The 21,329-nt window shown below is 45.1% G+C and overlaps 1 protein-coding gene across 4 annotated transcripts in view; it reads left to right on the forward strand.

Annotated features, from left to right (window-relative positions):
* Positions 1-21,329, forward strand: part of WHRN (whirlin) — a 109,225-nt gene that overhangs the window by 44,978 nt on the left and 42,918 nt on the right. For 3 of the 4 annotated variants that reach the window (XM_014346270.4, XM_063593926.1, XM_034928919.3), the window contains exon 3: positions 5-130. The exons of the other annotated variant lie outside the window; for it this stretch is intronic. In XM_014346270.4, coding sequence (XP_014201756.2) covers positions 5-130 — 126 coding nt within the window. The remainder of the gene's footprint in view (positions 1-4; positions 131-21,329) is intronic. 4 annotated transcript variants of the gene reach the window in all.

Raw genomic sequence — 21,329 nt, forward strand, 5'->3', positions numbered from 1 at the left:
ACAGGTGAACCTGGTGCTGGGGGACGGCCGGTCCCTGGGCCTCACGATCCGTGGGGGAGCTGAGTACGGCCTTGGCATTTACATCACTGGCGTGGACCCAGGCTCTGAAGCAGAAGGCAGCGGGCTCAAGGTGAGGGAGGGCCTGAGGGAGGGAAAACTCTGTGCATGGAGCTCTTTGCTGCTGATTTTAAATAGACCTCCAGCAGAGCAATCAGCACCCCACCTTGAGGACTGGTCCCAGCTGGGGAGCCCTCCCTGGCTGCTGTACCTCTAAATTCACAGCTCACAGCAGCAGCGGGGTGGCCGCCTACGCAGTGTGGGCAGCAGGCCAGCGCGAACTTGTCGTGCTGCTGTTTTGCAAACACTGCTGATGGCCTGTGGTGGCCCTGACCTCAGGGTTTGTTACGATGCGTGGAGAGGGAAGAGGAGAGAAAGTGATAAGCTGGGTTGGGGGTGCCCTGGGCAGCTTCAGGCCTGGCATTCAATCCAGACAACCAGCAGTTATCGAAATGGTATTACTGGCTCCCATTTTAAAGAGGGCTAACTGTGTGCCCAGCGTCTGTGGTCCACTTTTCACATGTCATCTAGTTGACTCCTCACGTGACCCTGAGGGGTAGGGTATTACTACCCACATTTTCCAGTTGGGGAAACTGAGACATAGAGAGGTTAAACTGACTTGTCCCAGGCCACACAACTGGTGGGTTGCGGAGCAGACTTTGAACTTAAGCAGTCTGAATTTCAAAGCCCTCACTTAGCACGCTGCAGGGTAGCCCGGGAACTTGCTCAGAGAGACAAGACTGCTCACGGGGACGCTGGACCCAGGACACCAATCACCAAATTAAAGAGCACCATGTGTTTGGGCTAAATCCTGATGCCAGGGATGCCACAGCAGCAGTGATGTGGAGTGGTGACCATGGCACAGGTGGCCTTTGAGCCAGGCCATGGGGAGTGTGAGAGAGAGGGATGGGTAAAGGGGAAGGATGGGAGTGGCTGGCCAAAGGACCATGCGTGTCTGACTGTTGGTGACTGACTAGATGGATGCCTAGTCTGTGTGCAAAGCCAGGGGAATGAAGCACATGATGAGGTTGTATCTTTGTAACAAAGGGCCTTCCTTGCATGCCCTAATATCGGGAGATTTCATTTTCCATGCAGACAAGAAGAAAAGGTCACATGTGGCTACCAAGCCACGTCATGGCAGACAGGCTGGAGTACAGAGACGATACGTCTGTCAGGTTCTCTTAGGAAACAGGCATTGTGGGAAGAGCTCCGGGTTTGCAGTAGGGAAGACTAGGTTCAAGTCCCAGTTTTGCTGCTTTTGCTTTCATAGCTGTGTGATCTTGGAGAGTCCCTCCACCTGTCTGGGCTTCCCTTTCCTGTATAATAACACTACGTAAGCCCTCACCAAACACTGAACCTGCTGGCATCTTGATCTTTGATTTCCCAGCCTCTAAAACTGTGAGACATAAATTTCTGTTGTTTATAAGCTACCTAGTCTATGGTACTTTGTTATAGCAGCCCAAAGGGACAGACAGACATCATCATCATCATCATCATTATGGACATAACATCTACCATGTCTCCCCTTTCCCAGTTACTCTTCCAAGTGTTTTACATCATTAACTTGTTTAACCTTGCTTCCCTTTACTATATAATAATAATAGGTAACATTCCTTTCTCAGGGTTATTGCAAAGATCAAATGGGGAATTCTTATTATTATAGTAAACATTGCCACAGATTGTGTTCCTCCAAAATTCATGCATTGAAATCCTTACCCACAAGCTGATAGTATTAGGAGGTGGGGCCTTTGGGAGATGATTAGGTCATGAGGGTGGAGCCCCACGAATGGGATTAGTGCCCTTATAAAAGAGGCTCCAAGAACTGCCTCGCCCCTTCCACCACATGAGGACACAGTAAGAAGGCACAGTCTATGAACCAGGAAGTGGGCCCTCACCAGACACTGAACCTGCTGGCGTCTTGATCTTGGACTTCCAACCTCCAAAACTGTGAGACGTAAATTTCTGTTGCTTATAAGCCACCCAGTCTATGGTACTTTGTTATAGCAGCCCAGATTGACTCAGACAAACATCATTATCATCATTGTTATAGACATGGTAATTTACATGGATCGTGTGTCTTCTTTCCCAGATGCTCTTCCAAGTGCTTTGTCATTAACTTGTTTGACCTCATGATACTCCCGTGAAAGTAGGTTCTGTTGTGAGCACCATTTTATGTCTTTATTTTTAATTTTTGTGGGTGCATAGTAGGTGTGTACATTTGTGGGATACATGAGATGTTTAGATACAGGCATGCAGTGTGTTATAATCACATTGTGGAGAATGGGGTATCCATCCCCTCAAGCATTTACCCTTTGGTGAGCACCATTTTACAGGCTCAGTAGGTGAGGCTCGGAGAGTTGCACAGCCAATGAGAGGGAAAGTCAGGATTCCCATCCAGGAATGAGGAGTCTGGTTCTAGAACTGTGCACATATCCAGGCCAGCCAGATGGGTAGGAGATGTTCCACGGTGTCGGCCAGGTCTAGTTGATTCTGAAACGTGTTGAATCTAGGTGCTTGCTTTGCTTTTAGCAGGTAGGAGTGATGCTTTGTTGGGACTCCAGGGGGAAATAATCTGACAATATTCTGTATGGAATTTTTATTTAATAAATTTATGTTGGAATAATTTTAGACTTAGTGAAAAGTTGCCGAGAGTTCCTGTTTATCCTTCACCCAGCTTCCTCTAATGTTGACATCATGTATAACCGTGGTATATTTGTCAAGACCGAGAAACTAACATCAGTACAATATTGTTAAACAAACTACAGGCCTTATTCACAGTTTCTCCACTCATGTCTTTTTTCTGTTCCAGGATCCAGTGAATCCAGCATACCACATTGCATTTAGTCTGTATGAAGTTTAAATGCCATTTATTTTCCCCAAAAACGTAAAGATTAGAGACAGTTTCTAAACACAGAGTAAAGATTTTGAATAGGTGGAGGAGACTGGGGAGAAGGAAAATGGGGGCAGAGGAAAAGAGATGAAGCAGGATGAGTGATTTCCCAGAACACCTGCTGCATGGGGGTTCAGACCCAGCTACAGGCAGGACACAGACTTGGCTCTGAGCTTCCTGGCAGCCAACACAGAGAGTGAAGCAAGTCAGTGATGTCTGTAAGAGGAAAACAGACCAGCTGTGTTTGAAAAGCCTAGTTATTCCTCCTTCTGAGGCCTCAGAACAGTTTTCCTCTGGTCCCTCCTTGAGAGGTGTTGTGTGGTGCCATAGTGTCCTTGGTGACATAAATGCATGACCAGCTTACGTAACGTTGTTGGTGGTGAGTACCCTCTGATTAAATCCACATTAAGAGAAAGGGAGAGAGGGAGCATTCCAGAGAGACAACACATTAGGTCTTGGCCTGAGAGCACTGAGCATCTCGCCCTCTCTCTCTGATTACTGATGAGTGGTGTTTTTTATTATCCTCTTACCCTTTTATTGAGCAGTTACTATGTCACATACTGAGCTAAATACTTCTTATTCATTATTACACAATTTTTGCAATGATATATTTTAAAAAAGAATGTTCTTCTCGCCAATTTATAGATGATAGATTTAGGAGCAATGTTAAGCAACTTGTCCAAGGCCACCCAGCTAAGTGCTAGAGCTGAGATTTTAACTCACTCCAGCAAACTCCGAGTCCACGTTCTTAACTACTATGGTATAGTGCCTGTCAGTCCTCGGTTTACTGCTGAAGAAACCAAGACTTATAGATTTAAACTGAGTTGCCCAAGATCAAATTCTTTCTGTTATCAGAGCTGTTATTTAAACCGAGGCCTGACAGAGCCTGGGGTTGCCTTGAGCAGGGAAGGACAGGAGCCCTGGGGCCTCCACTGACCGGCTGTGTGAAGGTGGGCATGTCCTTCCTCTCCCTGGGCCTCAGTCTCCCTGCTTGGACACTTGGGCTAGATGATCTCCGAGAACTTCTCCTAGATCTGTACAGTTTCCTGGCCTGAAAAGTTGCAGAGAGTTCTCTTTACATAGAGCAAAAATTTTGAATGAGTGGAGGAAATTGGGGCGAAGGAAAATGGGGGACAGGAAAAGAGATGAAGCCTGGATGAGTGATATTCCAGAACACCCTGCTCTGTGGGACAGACCCAGCTACAGGCGGGACACAGACTTGGCTCTGAGCTTCCTGGCAGCCAGCACAAAGAGGGTGCCCAGACACCAGGAATGTTCTTCACTCTGTTTCACCTATAGTTTTCATATTTACAAAGAGATGCCAAAACCAGTAACCAGCTGATAGATCCCTCTTTTGCGTGGAAGGATGTGGACATTCCATGTAAGCATGTGTTTGTGGCTCTCCCTTGCTTTTCCTCTTTCCATTTAGTCTGTGAGTATATATACTCATGACTCTTTTAAGCTAACACTGTACTTTGCAGCTTCTGAGCAAGACAGACACAGTCTCTGACCTCCTCAGCTTATATTCTAGTAAGAAAAACAAAAACAAATTACACAACTGTGTATTTAGTTACAATTGTAATAATACCAAGATGGCAAAGCACATGGAACCAATTGAGTGTACGCCAGGGGAGACCAACCCTGGTCTTGGATATCTGGGAAGACTTCCTGGAGGAGGAAGCATTTCGGTTGAAATTTAAAAGAGAACAAAACTAATTATGTGAAAGAGGAAGTGAGAATTCCAAGCAGAAAGAACAGCAAATGCCAAGTCCCTGAAGTGGAAAGAAGTGTTCCAGTGTGCAGAGGAAGGCCCATGTGGCTGAACGTGGAAAGCCAGGTGGGGAGAAGATGCCTGGGCAATGCTGCTGAGGAAACAGCCTGATCGCACAGGAGATGTAATTCACCCAAGACTGTGCAGCTGTGAAAAGACGATGATCAAGATCTGCAGTTATTAATGTGGAAGGATGTCCGTGGGCTGTTATTAAGTGGGAAACGCGGGCTGCAAAACCACATAGCTAACAGGATTTCATCTGTATTCTATATGAATGCAAAAATATGCATAGAGAAACATCTATGCCAGACACACACCACAGTGTCAACACTGGTTATCTCAGGTGGTAAGATGAGGGATGATTTTCACTTTATTTATGTCCTTAGGCGGCGTCTGAATGGAGTAAATATTCCTTTTATAATCTTAAAAACAGCAACAATAAAGCAATTTCCATTCGGAAACAAGGCAGAGAAAAAATATTCCGTAGAAGTTTCCACTCACTTTAGTTTGCCTCTCAGTTGCAGGCAATCAAAGGCTTTATTTGCTCATAAAATGCCCGCCTTCAGTAAAGTCCTTTCTATCTTCAATCCCCTCCGCAGTAAAGCATTTTATATTCCTGCCGTTTATTGTACTTTCCCCTCCAAGGCCCCTTGGATATGCTAACACCTGCCTACACTCACTTGGGCATCCAGGACTGATTAATTCTGTTTATTGCCAATGCACTTTCAGTGGAATTAGGCATATTGAAATGGAATAAAGGGGCTTGGCTATGTGGGCAGTGGAGCCAAGAAAAGGTTTTATTTGTAAATAGGGCTCCTTGCTGCTGTGCAGAGCTTCCCTGGAGAAAAAATGTGCCTTTTGCTTTGCTTCCAGCTGCTCAGCCCACTTAGCTCCTGAAGCGCCTGGTTTGAGTCTGGGGCGGGGGATGTCAGGACGGCACTGCCCTAAGTGGAGAAGCACTTGGGGGGTCAGGCAGGTTCTCAGCATTTGCCCTGGGAAGGCCCCGTGGAACCTGGCACCTTCCCACTCCCCCAGTGGGGGCTAACAGCCCTTTGAGAGTTTATCTTCGGATCTCTCTTATTTCTTTGCACCTGCCCCCCAGCTTCAAACCCCACCAAAGAATGGACCACAAAACCTCCTTTGTTCCTTTAAGGACAACGGAGATAGACTAGCATTTGAAATTAATCATAATGATAGCAGTTGCCATTTATTAACCAGTTATTATGAATCAGGCACTGTACTCAACATGTTAGGTACACTTTTATTTCATCCTACCGGTAGCCCTGTGGCGGACATTAATAACATCATTTAATACATGAACAACTGAGGCTCAGAGAGGTGCAGTAGCTTCCCGGGGATTACACAGGGATCTAGTACCTGGCCTTTTAAGGCCCTCCAAAGGTCATACGCTTTGCTCTGCCACCTTCCTAGCACCCCTAACTTGATTAAATATCAAAAGGCTGCAGAGAGAGGAAATAAAGGACATTGAGTCTTCTTAGAAATCACCAAGCTTCCCAAGCCCAGTGTGGTTCCTGGATCTTGCCTGGCCCACGGCCTCCACACCTGAGTTTCCCCAGGGGTGGGAGCACATTTCATTTCTGCTCCTGGGGGCCAACTGCCATCCTGGCTGAGGCTCCTTGAAACAGGATCTCTGTTCTCATGAATGTCCCAATCTTGGGGTCACTGCTATGCTTGTGGCTACGGTAGCCTCCCAGCACCACCTCCAACACTGGGGATCACATTTCAACATGAGATTCGGAGGGGACAAACATCCAAACTACATCAGTTACTATATAATATTTGTTTAATAAGGATCCTTTAAATGTATTTCGTTTTGTGATTATGGCTGATTTTATGGCAGTCCTAATGAAGGCCCATCCAGTGTCTGGTGCAGAAACAATGTTTCAGTGACTGTGTGGATGACCTGCTGCTCTACAGGTCTGTCACGGGTGCTGGGCTTTGCCAGGAGCCTGACCATATCGACTTCATTGGTGAAGCCAGCCAAGCTGGGGCTGCCCCCTCCACGTACTGGCTTCTGCCAGGGTCTGTTCTCCCCACCTGCCTTCTCTGGACTGAGTCTCTGGACAGCACCCCTGTGCTAAGTATGCACCAAGCAGCAGGTGATCTATATGTGCCATCTCTCTCTACCCAGCTCTAGGAGGTAGGAACTCTGTTTTTTTTAGATGAACTCTCGCTCTATTGCCCAGGCTGGAGTGTAGTGGCGTGATCTCAGCTCACTGCAATCTCCACCCCCAGGTTCAAGCAATTCTCCTGCCTCAGCCTCCTGAGTAGCTGGGATTACAGGTGCCTGCTACCACACCTGGCTAATTTTTTTTTGTATTTTTAGTAGAAACAGGATTTAACCATGTTGGCCAGGCTGGTCTCAAACTCCTGACCTCAAGTGATCCGCCCGCCTTGGCCTCCCAAAGTGCTGGGATTACGGATGTGAGCCACCATGCCTGGCTGAAACTCTTAACCCATCTATAAATTGGGAGCACTTGTTTAATGAATGTCTCTTCTCCCAGATCATGGCTACATGAGGTAAAGAATGAATGTTCTTTACACATCATATTCCCTGCCCAAGACAGCACCTGGCACATAGTAAGTATCCGGGAAATTGTTCTTGTCTTGAAGAAGTGACTGTGGAGAAGGCAGGCCCTGAGCCAGGTGTCTTTGACTCCAAAGCTCCTATCTTGAGCACTATCTCCTTTGCATCCTGGCCTGAACACAGCACAGAGCAGGCATTTTTGTTTGAGAAGTGTGAGTGGTTTTCCCACTCACCTAGGTTGTGAATTGAGCAATCAGACCCTGTCTCTCAGAGATGCTTGCCTTTGGGCTAAAGGAGGCTGGGTAGCAGCCTGGCCCACAGTGAGGTTTGCTCATCACGCATGCTCTCTGGACATTAGGTGCCATCTTCAGCTCTTCCCTGATGGAGGGCAGATGGCCGGAATCAGTCTACACTCACAGATCTCAGCTGCCAACCCTCCATTTCACACATGGGGATGCTGAGGGCCAGAAGGAAGGAAAGGACTGGCTGAGAGAAGGGCCCAGAGCTCTGGGCCCCCAGCATAGAGCCCCGTTGCCATCAGGCAGTTTGGCTTTGTCTGCTGATTCCATCCTGATGCTTCTGGGAGGCGAGAGCAAGCCTGACAGACTCTCCACACCTGCTTCCTGTTTCTTCATGGAGGAAGGGGTGTGGTTACTGTGTTTGTTTTGCATTGCTATAAAGGAATACCTGAGGCTGGGTAATTTATAAAGAAAAGAGGTTTATCTTGGCTCATGGTTCTGCAGGCTGTACAAAGAGCATGGTGCTGGCATCTGCTTCTGGTGAGACCTCAGGAAGCTTTTACTCATGGCAGGTGGTGAAAAGGGAGCAGGTGTGTCACAAGGTGAGAGAAGGAGTAAGAGAGGTCCCAGGCTCTTTTAAACAACCAGCTCTCACATGAACTAACAGAGCAAGAACTCACTCATTACCTCTGGGAGGGCACCAAGCCCTTCATGAAGGGTCCACCCCCGTGACCCAAACACCTCCCAGTAGGCCCCCTCCCAACACTGGGGATCACATTTCAACATGAGATTCGGAGAGGACAAACATCCAAACTACATCAGTTACTATATAATATTTGTTTAATAAGGATCCTTTAAGTGTATTTCATTCTGTGATTATGGCTGATTTTATGGTAGTCCTAACGAAGGTGACAAAAATAATGTCTTAACATTTATATAATTCCTGACAGTTAAAAAAAACTCACATAATAAGGGCACCTTACAAGCAACTCTCTGCCTTTAAATTCCACAACTTGGATGAATGGACCAATTTCTTGAGAGACGCAAACTACTAACACTCAAGAAAGAAAAATAGATAACCTATAGATATCCTATATACTACATGTCCAAAAAATGGAGTTTATGGTTAAATCATCTCCCCCAAAAAAACTCAAGCCCAGACACTTTCATGAATGACTTCCCAACTCATTTTATGAAGCCAGCATTATATAATACTAAGACTAGATACATTATAAGAAAAGAAAACCCAGACCACTATCCTTCATGAACACAAATGGAAATATCCTCCACTAAACATTGGCAAATCAAATCCAGCAATCTCTATAAGGGATAATTTATCACAACCAAGAGTGTTTATACAAGGAATGCAAGGCTGTTTCAACATTTGAAAATCAATGTAATTAACAGATTAAAAGAGAAAAGCCATATGATCAGAAAAATACTTTAAAAATTCAACATACATTCATGATACTCTCTAAACAAACTAGGAATCAAATCTGATGAAGAGTATCCACAGAAAATCCCACAGCTAACATACTTCATGGTGAAAAATTAACGCTTTCCTTTAAGATAGAAATAAGGCAAAATTTTTCTCTCAACTGTTCTACTCAGTATCATACTAGACATTGTAGTCAGTGCAATAAGTTAAGAAAAAGAAATAAAAGGCATACAGATCCAAAAAGAAAAAATAAAACTCTGACCATCTGCCTAGAAAATTTCAAAGACTCTGCAATAAACCTCCCAGAACTAATAAATGAGTTTAGCAAAGTCAAAAGATACAAAAGCCAACATATAAAAATCAATTCTAGCAATGAACAACTGGAATCCAAAGTTAATAAAAACAGTACCATTTATAATAGTGCTGAAAATACTTAGGTATACATAGCTAACAAAATATGTGTAGTTTCTGCAGGCTGACAATTACAGAACAAAAAAAAAACCTAAATAAATGGAGAGATCTGTGTTCATTGATTGCAAGACTGAATAGTATGAAGATGTTAAATCTTCTAATTTGATCTAGATTCAACACAATTCCAATTCCAATCCCAGGAAGCTATATATATTTTTTTAGGTATTTACAAGCTGATTCTAATTTTTTTTATGGAAATACAGAGAAACCAGAGGAGCCAAAACAATTCTGAAATACGAACAAATTGGAGGACTCTGTACCTGACTCCCAGACTTACTGTAAAGCCACAGTAAACAAGATAGGGCAGTGTTAATGAAAGGCTGGGTGCGTAGATCAGTGGAACAGAATAGAGTCCAGAAATAAACCCACACAAATATACCCAAGTGATTTTTGGCAAAAGAGCAAAGGCAATTCACTGGAGAAAGGGTAGTCCTTTCAGCAGATGGTGCTAGAACAATTGGCTGTCTATATGCAAACAAATGAACCTCAATCTCACACTTTATATGAAAACTCAAAATAAATCATAGACTAAAATGTAAAATGCAAAACTATAATACTGTTAGAGGAATATATAATACAAAATCTATGTGACCTTGGGTTAGACAAAACATGGCTAATAAAAGATTGACAAAATAGACTTTATTAAAATGAAAAATTCTTGCTCTGCAAAAGATACTTTTGTTTGTTTGTTTGTTTGTTTTGAGACAGGGTCTCACTCCCGTTGCCCAGGCTGGAGTGCAGCAGCTAGATCTCGGCTCACAGCAGCCTCTACTTCCAAAGCTCAGGTGATCCACTTCAGCCTCCCAAGTAGCCGGGACTATAGGCATGCACCACCATGCCTGAAAAGATGAAAAGATACTTTTAAGAGAATACAAAGACAAGCCACAGAATGAAGATATTTTCCAGCCAGGCATAGTGGCTCATGCCTGTAATCCCAGCACTTTGGGAGGCAGATTGCTTGAGCCCAGGAGTTCAAGACCAGCCTGGGCAACATGACAGAACTCTTTCTGTACAAAAAATACAAAAAAAATTAGCCACATATGGTGGTGCATGCCTGTAGTCCTGGCTACTAGGAAGGCGGAGGTGAGAGGATCACTTGAGCTCAGGAGGTCAAGGCTCCAGTGAGCTATGATCATGCCACTGCATTCCAGCTGGGGCAACAGAGCAAGACCCTGTCTCAAAAAAAAAAAAAAAAAAAAGAAAAGAAAATGTTTTCCAATCACATTTCTAACAGAGAACTTGAAAAGTTGCTCCTCAACTTATGATGGTGTTATATCTCAATAAACCTATAGTAAGTTGAAAATATTGTAAATCAAAAATGCATTTAATACACCTAATCTACCAGACATCACAGCTGAGCCTAGCCTGCCTTAAATCAGAACACTTACATTAGTCTACAGTTGGGCAAAATCATCTAACACAAAGCCTGTTTCATAGTGAAGTATTGAATATCTCATATAATTTATTGAATACTATATTAAAAGTGAAAGAATGGTTGTATGGGTACTTGAAGTATGGTTTTTATTGAATGCATGAAGTTGAAAAATCGTAAGTTGACCCATCATAAGTCAGAGACTGTCTGTATTGAGAATGTGTAAAAAAAAAACTCTAAAAAAAAAAAACCATCTCCAAATGGGCAAAAGATCCAGGAAACTTTTGTGTTGGAATTGCAGTGGTGGACGCATAACTCTGCATTTGTCAAATTCGTAGAACTGTACATCACAGAGTGAGTTTATATAAATTTGTAAAACTCAACCAGGATGTGTATGGGAGGGGGCACGTGTCGGGCACGGGGAGGAAGATAGAAAGCAGACTGAGATGAATGAAGACAGCAGAACTCTTACAAATGATTTCCATAACCACACTGCAAGGGGACAGAGAAGAAAGGAACCGACTTAAGTAGCTGGGAAACATTGGTTCAACCGATCTTATAAGACAGAAACCAAGAAGAGTCGTATATAAACACTGTACTTCAGTTGGGAATTTTTCTCCCTCCTCAAAAGTATATGGGTTAGGGGCCAGGTGTGGTGGCTCACGTCTGTAATCCCAGCACTTTGGGAGGCTGAGGTGGGCGAATCACTTGAGGTGGGGAGTTTAAGACCAGCCTGGTCCACATGAGGAGACCTAGTCTTTACTAAAAATAGAAAAAAATTAGCTAGGTGTGGTGATGCATGTCTGTAGTGTCAGCTCCTTGGAGGCTGAGGCAGGAGAATCGCTTGAACCCGGGAGGTGGAGGTTGCAGTGAGCCGAGATCGCGTCACTGCACTCCAGCCTGGGTGACAGAGCAAGACTATCTCAAAAAAAAAAAAAAAAGTATATGGATTAGGAATTCTGAAATGACTTAGGGTGGAGAAAGTATGTAACTATGTTTTAGGTGATTCTTACTCTGGGAAAAAGCTATAAGTAAGGGAAGGGGAAAGATAGAATAAACCCTTTGATTCTGGGATTAGAATCAGCCTTATCAGTGTGGACTCATTTACCAAAAGAAAAAAATACTGTGTATGTATATACACAGAGATGAATACATACAGATACGGGTATGTGTGCATGCATGAGTCATTATACATATTTACTGTTCCTCTATCCATTGAGAAGGAACTGTAGGCTGGGACACCCCAATAAAAATGGGTACACCTAGCACCTGGATCTTGGTTTCTAAATACTGTTCTTCAAATAAAAGGAACCAGTGCTCTTTGTAGGGGTGGTGGATTCCAGGTCTAGGGCAGGGAAAACAAACAAGGTGAACCTGGGATTTCTTGTGCCAGAAAGTAAAGACATGCTGTAAAGTAAACAAACAAATAAATAAGCATATCAAATGTGCACAGAAGCCAACCTAAAAGCACTTCCTATAGGCAAAGGAGAATAAAATAAGCATCCATGAGGCCATAATAGTGTCATAACATAATTAACTGAATAAATAGATAAATGAGGGAGAAGGGACAATTCTTCCTTAAGGAAGAATGGGAATTTCCCTTTCCCATTAATAAACATAGAAGGAACATGGGAATAGAAAATCACCCTTCTTAGAACATTACATTTTGGTAATCATTTCTGTGGGCAAGAATCATAAGTAGATGCTAAAAAGTAGGCATCAGTTGGCCAGGCGCGGGGGCTCACGCCTGTAATCCCAACAGTTTGGGAGGCCAAGGCGGGTGGATCACTTGAGGTTAGGAGTTTGAAACCAGCCTGGCCAACATGGTGAAACCCCATCTCTACTAAAAATACAGAAATTAGCCAGGCATGGAGGCATGGTGGCAGGCACCAGTAATCCCAGCTACTTGGGAGGCTGAGGCAGGAGGATCACTTGAACCCAGGAGGCAGAGGTTGCAGTGAGCCGAGATGGTGCCTCTGCACTCCAGCCTGGGCAACAGAGCCAGACTCTGTCCAAAAAAAAAAAAAAATGTGGGCATGAGTTTAAGCAGAAAAAGGATTTTCTGTGTGTGGTTTCAAAATATCTCTATCAGTGTACTTCATAATTATAAAGGGAAAATAGTAAGTTTACAGTGGCGGATTCTGGCTGTCACCCTTAGCAGAGCGTAATACATATTTTTTAAAATCTTTACTGTGTTTTCCAATTGCAAAAATCATACTTGCTAGCTGTAGAAAAGAGAAATAATTTACCGGGATGTGACAGCTGTCAGCAGGTGTCATGTCCTTCCAGATCTCTTTTGGTCTGACCTACTGTACACAGTGGCTTGGGATCCTTCTTGTTTATTCTGTTCCTTTTATGATTCAACCATCGAGTTCTTAGATAGTTGCTTCCCTTCTTCAAAACCTGACATCTCTAATTTATAAGATTTTGACTAAGTTGTTGCCATTTTAGAGTATTGAGATGGGCCTTCTCAAAAGTAGAAGCACAAAAATGTAGCAAATGTGTATTTTTGCGGGCTTCGTATTATCATTTTTTCCTATTGTGATTCAAAATCTATAATGTTGTCCCTTCTGCTGTCAGAGAAAAAAATGCGGGAAGGAGAAACTACAAAATGTCTCCTGAGCATGCTTGTGTTTTCATTTTCCTTGAGCAGCGGGGCTTGGAGAGAGCTGTTTGATGGCGGCAGAGGGGGTGGCCCTGTCCCTCCCTGGGTGCCCCAGGGCCCAGTGAGTCTTTCCCGTTTTTGGAGCACTGCAGGCACTTTGGTGGGCACCAGGTGCTGGCAACCCATGGACAGAGCGAGCACCAGCACCTAGATTTGTGTCTGCATCATGCTCTGCATGGAAATTACGTTGAATGGGGAGGGTGGGAGTGGGAGACAGAAGGCAGCAAAGAATCCTGGTGCCCCAGGTGTTGTGCTGGTAAGAGAAATGGTGGCAGCCAATATCCACTGAGTGATTATTCTAGGCTGGGCACCCTGCTAAGCACTTTTTATGTTCCACCATAACAAATCCCTGAACAGTCTCCGTGGTAGGTGCCATACCATCCTTCACTGAAAGATGAGTAAACTGAAGCTCAGAGAGGGCATCACTTGCCCAAGGTCACACAACAAGGAGGTGGTGGAGCTGGGATGGGGATCTGGCTCCAGAACCTCCCTTGTTAGCCCTATAACCCTGAATTTGCGTGATGGAAACTCAGGCTGACGCCCCTTGGCAGCCGGGCAGCCAGCTCTCCCCACTTCTGCCCGGTTCTCTGCCGTCAGCATGTTGGTGACACCTGCCCGATGTTTCTGCACACTCTGCTTTTTAGATTTGGAACCCGGAGGATTCTTCTGGCCATTCAGGATGTGTTTAAGTAAAAGCATGGTGAAAATGGCAGAAGATACAGCAGCATGAGGGTAGTGGTGATAACAGGAAACAGTAATGATACATTTTTTTATTTTAATTTTTATTCTTTACCTTTCCTATGTTGCTGAGGAAATAGTAATAACAGAAATAAGTCATTAGGGCGAGCAGTCTTCTAGTTATTTCTAACGTGCAGGAATAACAACAGCAATTGCCAGCATTTTGGGAGTCCGCCCTCTGTCCCACCATGGTGCTTAGTGAGTACTGTGCCTACAGTGAATCATTTAATGCTGCCAGCATCCCTGCAAGGAGGCTCTGGTATTATCCCTATTTTACAGATGGGCAGCTGAAGCCCAGAGAGGTTAAGTAACTTGCCCAAGGTCACACAGTTAATAGGAAGAAGAGCTGGGATTCAAACCCAGGTGGGTCTAGCACTTAGTCACAGAAGTCCCATTCTCATCTCTTCCCTCTCCTCATACCTTCTCTGGTGAACCCCAGAGGTTCTTACAGAACTTATATGGGTCCTCTCTTTGTGAAGTGGTTCTCAGGCAGACTGGGGGAGGGACACAGGGCAGGGCCTTCCCCTGTAGGCAGCTTGAATTTACTGCTTTGTGAAAATTAGGGAGGAGCGAATGGTCTTCACTTGGGGTTTTCCTGTGTGTGTGGTGTGTGTGTTCATGCGCACACACCCCCACAGTGATATTTCTGATGTCTCCATAATAACAGTGCCACAAAAGCAACTATTTATTGACAATTTGCTGCAGGCCCAGCCCTGTCCAGGTGATTCCTTGGAATCATCTTGCTCCGTCCTCTTGGCAGCCCCAGGAGGATCTCCTGAGTTTCATCATGCCTATTTCACTGATAAAGAACCCGAGACTCAATGAGATTAAGCAGCTTGCCCTAAAACATATTTTTAGTTGGCAGAGAAGCTGTGATTCAAAGGCAGGGCTCCCCAAGGCCACGTGCCTTACCTCTGTGCTGATGCCAACAGGGACAGCTGAGCACAAAGTCTTAGTGCCTCAGACTGGCAAAGGACTTTCTATTTTACCTTGGATGGGCTTTGCCCACGTTTTTCTGACCCCATATCCAGTGCTTTTTCCATTCCCAAGGGCAGCAAGTCATCGATCTCTTGCATGCCAATGCCATTTCATTAGTGCGCCTGTACACATGTTTGTACCTGTGTGGTTGCAGCCGGGCTCTGCCAGAAGGGATAGTTAGCTAATGCTAAGAGTCACTTAGCGCTGTGTCTGCCATGGGGCAGAAAAGGGGGACCCGTGGCCCAGATGATTCAATGTCTGTCATTCCCACATGAGAGCATGGGCCTAGCTCAATTTTTAAAATTATTTAATTGAAAATGTATGACTAAAGCTGTATCTCAGCAGAAAGTATTTTTTTTGGTGGGGGGGAACTAATAATAATAACAATAGCAGCTACTTCTGACACCTACTGTGTGCCGGGGCGGTGATGACGTTCCCTGGTGGTGTTGCATGGTGTGTAAAACCTGTCTTGTCACTTTATCACCCTGAGACTCGGTTTCCTCATTTGTAAAGCTGGGGTAATAATACCTCTTGGGACATGGTGAAGATGTAGCCAGAGAATCTCTAGCAAGCACTTGATGCAGATAAAAGTATTTTTTTAATTAGCTTTAAAAATTATTCCTGATTTTCAGTATAACCTTGTAAGGTAACCGCATGAGTCTTGCTTGAGGCTCAGAAGGTGGAAGTGATTTGCCCATGGCCACTTGCCAGGAAGGGGCTGGCCAAGGTTGCAGGCTCGGCTCTGTCCTCTAACACCAGGTCAGGGCAGTTTCACAGTGGGGCCTTCCTCCCAGGCTAGGGGACAGTCTTGTATTGTCCCTCTGGGATGGAATAAACTCGAGGCTAATCCTGCCTGTCCCTCTTTGGCACTCCAGCCCTGGCCCCACACAGCCCCTGCTTTCGAGGACTTGTGGCAGAGCAGCAACCTCTCCAGCACCTGGTTGCTTTGGGGCTTCAAAAATCCCTAGGCTTTTTCAGCAGAAGGTAGGATGACAATTTCCTTGTCCTTGCTGAGGTTCAGCTCAGATATCTGGGCTTTGCCTCCCCACCAGCACCTTTTGCTGGAGTGGGTTTTTTCTAATGAGCCATGCCCTTGGGACTGCCTATCCCTGAGGTGCAGTAGCCACCTCTCACTCCTGGGCGGGTCCACAAGTCCTAAGCCTCAGAGTTGGCTCTTGCTTCCTTCATAGAGACTATAGAGGAGCAGTGCTTCCCAAGCTCCTGTAGATTCCAGTTTTTGATAATAATGATAATAATAGTACCACCTATATCCTAGGTACTATATTGTGAAGACAACGTGAGCTAATGCATATAAAATCCCTAGCCCAGTGCCTGGCACATGATAAGCAACCAAAAAAAAATGGTAGCTGTAATTGTCTAAGCGATTTGCTTGTGGCAAGACTGATCTGCAGTTACATCTGCGATGCTCAGATAGCTGATGAATTGACATTGATGATGAACGTCTTTCCCAAGGAGCCGGAAGGTGATTTATTTCCCAAGAACCTGCCACAGGCTGAGTGATTGCTGTAGCCTCTGCTCCCCACCCGCCCCCAGCTGTGCCACCTTCTCAGTCCTTCCTTATGATACTCTCTTAGTTGGATTTTTGAAATGGCCTCTCTGAATGAGTGTTTAATCAATTGCAGAAATTCGAGATGCTTAGTCCTCTGGCCTGGTCTTTACAGCGGCCCTTGGTAGGGTGGTAATTGCGCCAAGGCAGGCTGCTGCCAAAAAGACTTAATTTCTCTGGGCACGCCCATTAGAGCAGAGCTCACTTGCAGCTTGGCCACAGGAAAAGGTGAGATCATTTGTTCGTGTGCTCAGGGTCCCTGTGAACCATTCTGTCCACCAGAGAGAGGCTACTAGCTGGGGATGGCTGTGGGCTTTCCTTCTCATCTCATTCCCAAGTGGCTGAACAAAGGTCCTGGAATAGGGTAGGGGCTTGAAGAGCTGACTGGCCCCGGGAATGTCATTGGTTGCCCTTCTGGCTTTACATGTGGTCATGCCAAATTAAATGCCTGCTTGTGGGTGCATATGGTTTACTGAATCTGAGGTCAGCACGGTCCCCTCTTTCATAAGGGAAATGATTACCAGTGAACATTTCTTCAGCCTCTGCTGTGGGATAGAAACATGAAGGGCTTTGGGAGAGGTAGGTAACTATATGGGGCAGTGCTTTGGGCACTTAACCATGCATACAGATTCCCAAGGGACCTTTTCCAGTGCCAGTTATGATTCAGCAAATGTGGTTCTTGTGGCCGCATAACCACCACAGGACTTAGGGATGTACAGTAACCACAAGTTATGCTCCCAGGTACTGTGGGTGAGGAAGTGACAAGGCACAGCAGGGGTGGCGTGTCTCTGCTCCATGATGTCTGCAGCCGCAGCTGGAACACTCAACATCTGGGTGCTGGAATCATCTGGAAGCCTGTTTCCTCCTGTGCCTGGAAGTTGATGTTGGCTATGGGCTGGAGGCCCTAGTGCTTCCTGCATGGGCCTCTCCCTGTCATCTTTCCACAGTGCTAGTTTGGGCTGCCTTTAAGAATGGTGGCTTAGGGGGGCTTTCCAGGGGATAGGTGCTGGGAGAGAGGTGAGTGGAGGCTGTGTTCTTTTGATGGCCCAGTTTCAGAAGGCACAGAGTATCCCTCAGCTGGGCTTTCTTTGTTTAAAGCTGTCACAACTCCAGGCAGTTTCAAGGGGGAGAGGGGACTAGGCCCTTCTTTCTATGTGAGTGTCCTAGGGCTGCTATACCAAATGACCACACACTGGGTGGCTTAAAACAACAGAAATGTATTCAGTTATGGGGGCCAGAAGTCCAAAATCAAGGTGACAGCAGGATCACACTCATCCCTCCGACTGCTCTTCCAGTTTTTGCTGGTTCCTGGTGGTCTTCGGCTCGTGGCAGTGTCGCTCCAGTCTCTGCCCCTGCCTTCGTGTGTTCTTCCCTGCATGTTTCTTTGTGGCTCAAATCTCCCTGTCCGTTCTCTTATACGGACAGAAGTCATTGGATTTAGAATCCTCCCTAAATCCAAGATGATCTCTTTTTGAGATCCTTAACTTAATGACACCTGCAAAGACCCCATTTCCAAATTAGGTCACATTCACAGGTACTGGGGGCTAGGACTTGGACATATTTTTGGGGGAACACAATTTGACCTACTCTTTATGATGGCGTGACAGGGCCCTAGGGGGCACATGAAACTCGAAATATTGCTGTGGCCATTTTTGGAAAAGTACACTCTGCCTCAGTAGATTTGGGATGGAGCCTGAGAGTTTGCGTTTCTCACAGGCTCCTAGGTTTTGCTGATAGTACTCATCTTTGTCATTTTAGCAGCTATAAGAGAGTGCCTGAGATTGGGCAGTTTAAAATGCATATAAATTTATTAGCTCACAGTTCTGAAGGCTGGGGGAGAGAGAGAGACAGAGACAAAGAGAGAGAAAGTGTGTGAGAGAGAAAGTGAGTGACAGAGAGAGACAGAAAGTTGGAAAGGTGGAGTCCTTGTGGCCTAATCACCTTTTAAGGGTCCCATCTCTTAATACCACATGAGTTTTAGTGGAGGACACACATTCAAACCACAGCACAGTTGGTCCATGAACAACACATGGGGTCTTGCTTTCAAATTGCTGACAGTCTAGTGAGGAAGAGGGAGGAGGAAATAGCAAACTGTAATAAAGTCAGACCTGTGAAGAAGTACCATGCTCTTAATAGGAGTACTACCTGATAACTGGATAACAATTAACATCTCTGATGTACAGGCAGTATTCTGGGCACTTTGTATATATCAGTCCTTTTACCCTCACAGCAACCCTGTGGTAAGGGTGCTCATCCCTTGTTTACCGATGTGAGGCTCAGAGAGGTTAAATGATTTACCCAAGGTGACACAGCCAGGGCTTGTGGAGCCAGGCAGGCTGCTTCCGAGTCCCTGTGGCCACTGCACGGCCCTTCCTGTGCTGGGACCTCAGGTGGGAGCAGTCAGTCCAGGTGAGAGGGGCTGGTTGTGGCTGCAGAGAGGAAGTGGATCTTGAGCTGGACTTCTCTTGGTTAGCAGGTTCTTGCTGAGCCTCTCTATGTGCCTGACATGTAAACATGAGCCAGAAAACACATGATTTTTGCCCTTGTGAAGAGTGCGGTCTGGTTGGGGCATTGAATGTGGAAGATTATGCCAGGCAGAGAAGTGAAGGAAGAGCTAGCTCTTCCAGGAAGAATTGGCAGGAGCACAGACACAGAAGCATGGGGGTCAGGGACGGGCAGGCGGGCTGAGAGGGACTGAGGGGCTGACAGAGAGGAGAGTTGGGGAGGGAGGGGGAAGGGGTAGGGAAGGAGACATGCTCCAACAGCTTTTCCAAGAGCTCCTGGCTGGCTAGACGCACCTAGGGATGCACGTGGCACTAGGAGTGAGTGAGGGTATTCCTTCCAAAGTCAAGGAGCTATGAGTTAAGGCAGATGGAAGGAGGCAAGAGCTTTCAGAGTTTGGGATGTCCAGGGAACTGAGTGGTGCTCTGCACTAGAGCTTTTGGCCCAAAAACCTCAAAAGGTTTGAGCCAGACCCTTTGTTTGTTTTGAGTTTTATTTTTCCAGCTACTAAAGTAATAAGTTCAATACATAATACACACAAACACATGCAGAAAGTAGAAGGACCCAGACATCCTACCTTCTAAAACCAGCCTTTATTACCATCATTTGTTTTTTGAGATACAATTCATATGCTATAAAATTCACCCTTTTAAAGTGTGCAAATCAGTGGTTTTTAGGATATTCACAGGGTTGTGCAACTGTCACTGCTATATAATTTCAGAACATTTTTATCACCCCTGAAAAACTCTCTGTACCCACGAAGTCATCACTCCCCATTCCTCCCTCCCTTCACTCCCTGAAAACTGCTACTAATCTGCTTTCTGTCTCTCTAGATATGCCTATTTTGGGCATTTCATATCAATGAATCATAGAATATGTGGTCTTTGTGTCTGCCTTCTTTTACTTAGCATAATGTTGTAGCATCTACCAGGAAATTCCTTCTTATGACAATAGTATTCTGTTGTATGGTGATATCGCATTTTGTTTATCCATTCATTAGTTGATGGACGTTTGGGTTGTTTCCATCTGTTGGCATCTTGATGTAGTTTCTGTCATTCTCTTCTCTGTATTCTTTGACATGATTTCTATCATATAGCTTGCTTTGCATTTCGCATTCTTATCTGCATTTTCCCATGTAAATAAAAACTTATGGGTACAACTTGTAATAGTTGCATAATCATATTCCATCTTGGGGCTAAATTATAATTTACCTAACCATTCCCTTGAAGTCAGGCATTTAGCTGTTTCTAATTGAAATCAGGTTTTAAAAGGAGCAACAAATGAGAGAAACCTCAGAGGACCTTTCCAGAGGAGATTAAACGCCTCCAAGCCTATCTATGCCAGCAGGCTTCAGAGCCCAGTGTGGGGCAGAAATGATTTATCCCAAATTACTAAGAGGCATGGAACAGACTGGGTGAGATAAAGAAGATTCTTCTCCAGCATGGCACGGCATATCTACCGAGGGCCTAGACCCACTCTACCCCAGACCCCCAAACATAGAGGGAGGTGTTAGAGAAGGCGGGAGAGATGATGGTGGCCTGTGCTATGGCTTGTCTCCCCACAATTTTTTCATTTAGTTGTGGAAATTTTTTCTTTTTACACTTGACAGTCTGGTCTTTGTATACAATTTGAAGAGGTGCAGAACATGAATAAAGAACTTGAAATTAAAATTGCCTGGAATTGATCACTTGGAGGCAACTCCTATGAACAGTTTGGCATATTTCTTCCCAGTCCCTTGAACACAGTTGAAGACCACATTAGATAGGCAATATTAAGATAACATTAGAGCCCAGGTGCGGTGGCTTACGCCTGTAATCCCAGAACTTTGGGTGGCCAAGGCGGGCAGATCCCCTGAGGTCAAGAGTTTGAGACTAGCCTGGGCAACATGGTGAAACTCTATCTCTACTAAAAATACAAAAATTAGCTGAGCATGGTGGTGCATGCCTGTAATCCCAGCTACTTGGAAGGCTGAGGCACAAGAATCGCTTGAACCCAAGAAGTGGAGGTTGCAGTGAGCCGAGATCACACCACTGCACTCCAGCCTGGGTGACAGAGTGAGACTCTGTCTAATAATAATAATAATAATAATAATA

Source organism: Pan paniscus, chromosome 11 (assembly GCF_029289425.2).
Source record: "Pan paniscus chromosome 11, NHGRI_mPanPan1-v2.0_pri, whole genome shotgun sequence".
Taxonomy (NCBI): domain Eukaryota; kingdom Metazoa; phylum Chordata; class Mammalia; order Primates; family Hominidae; genus Pan; species Pan paniscus.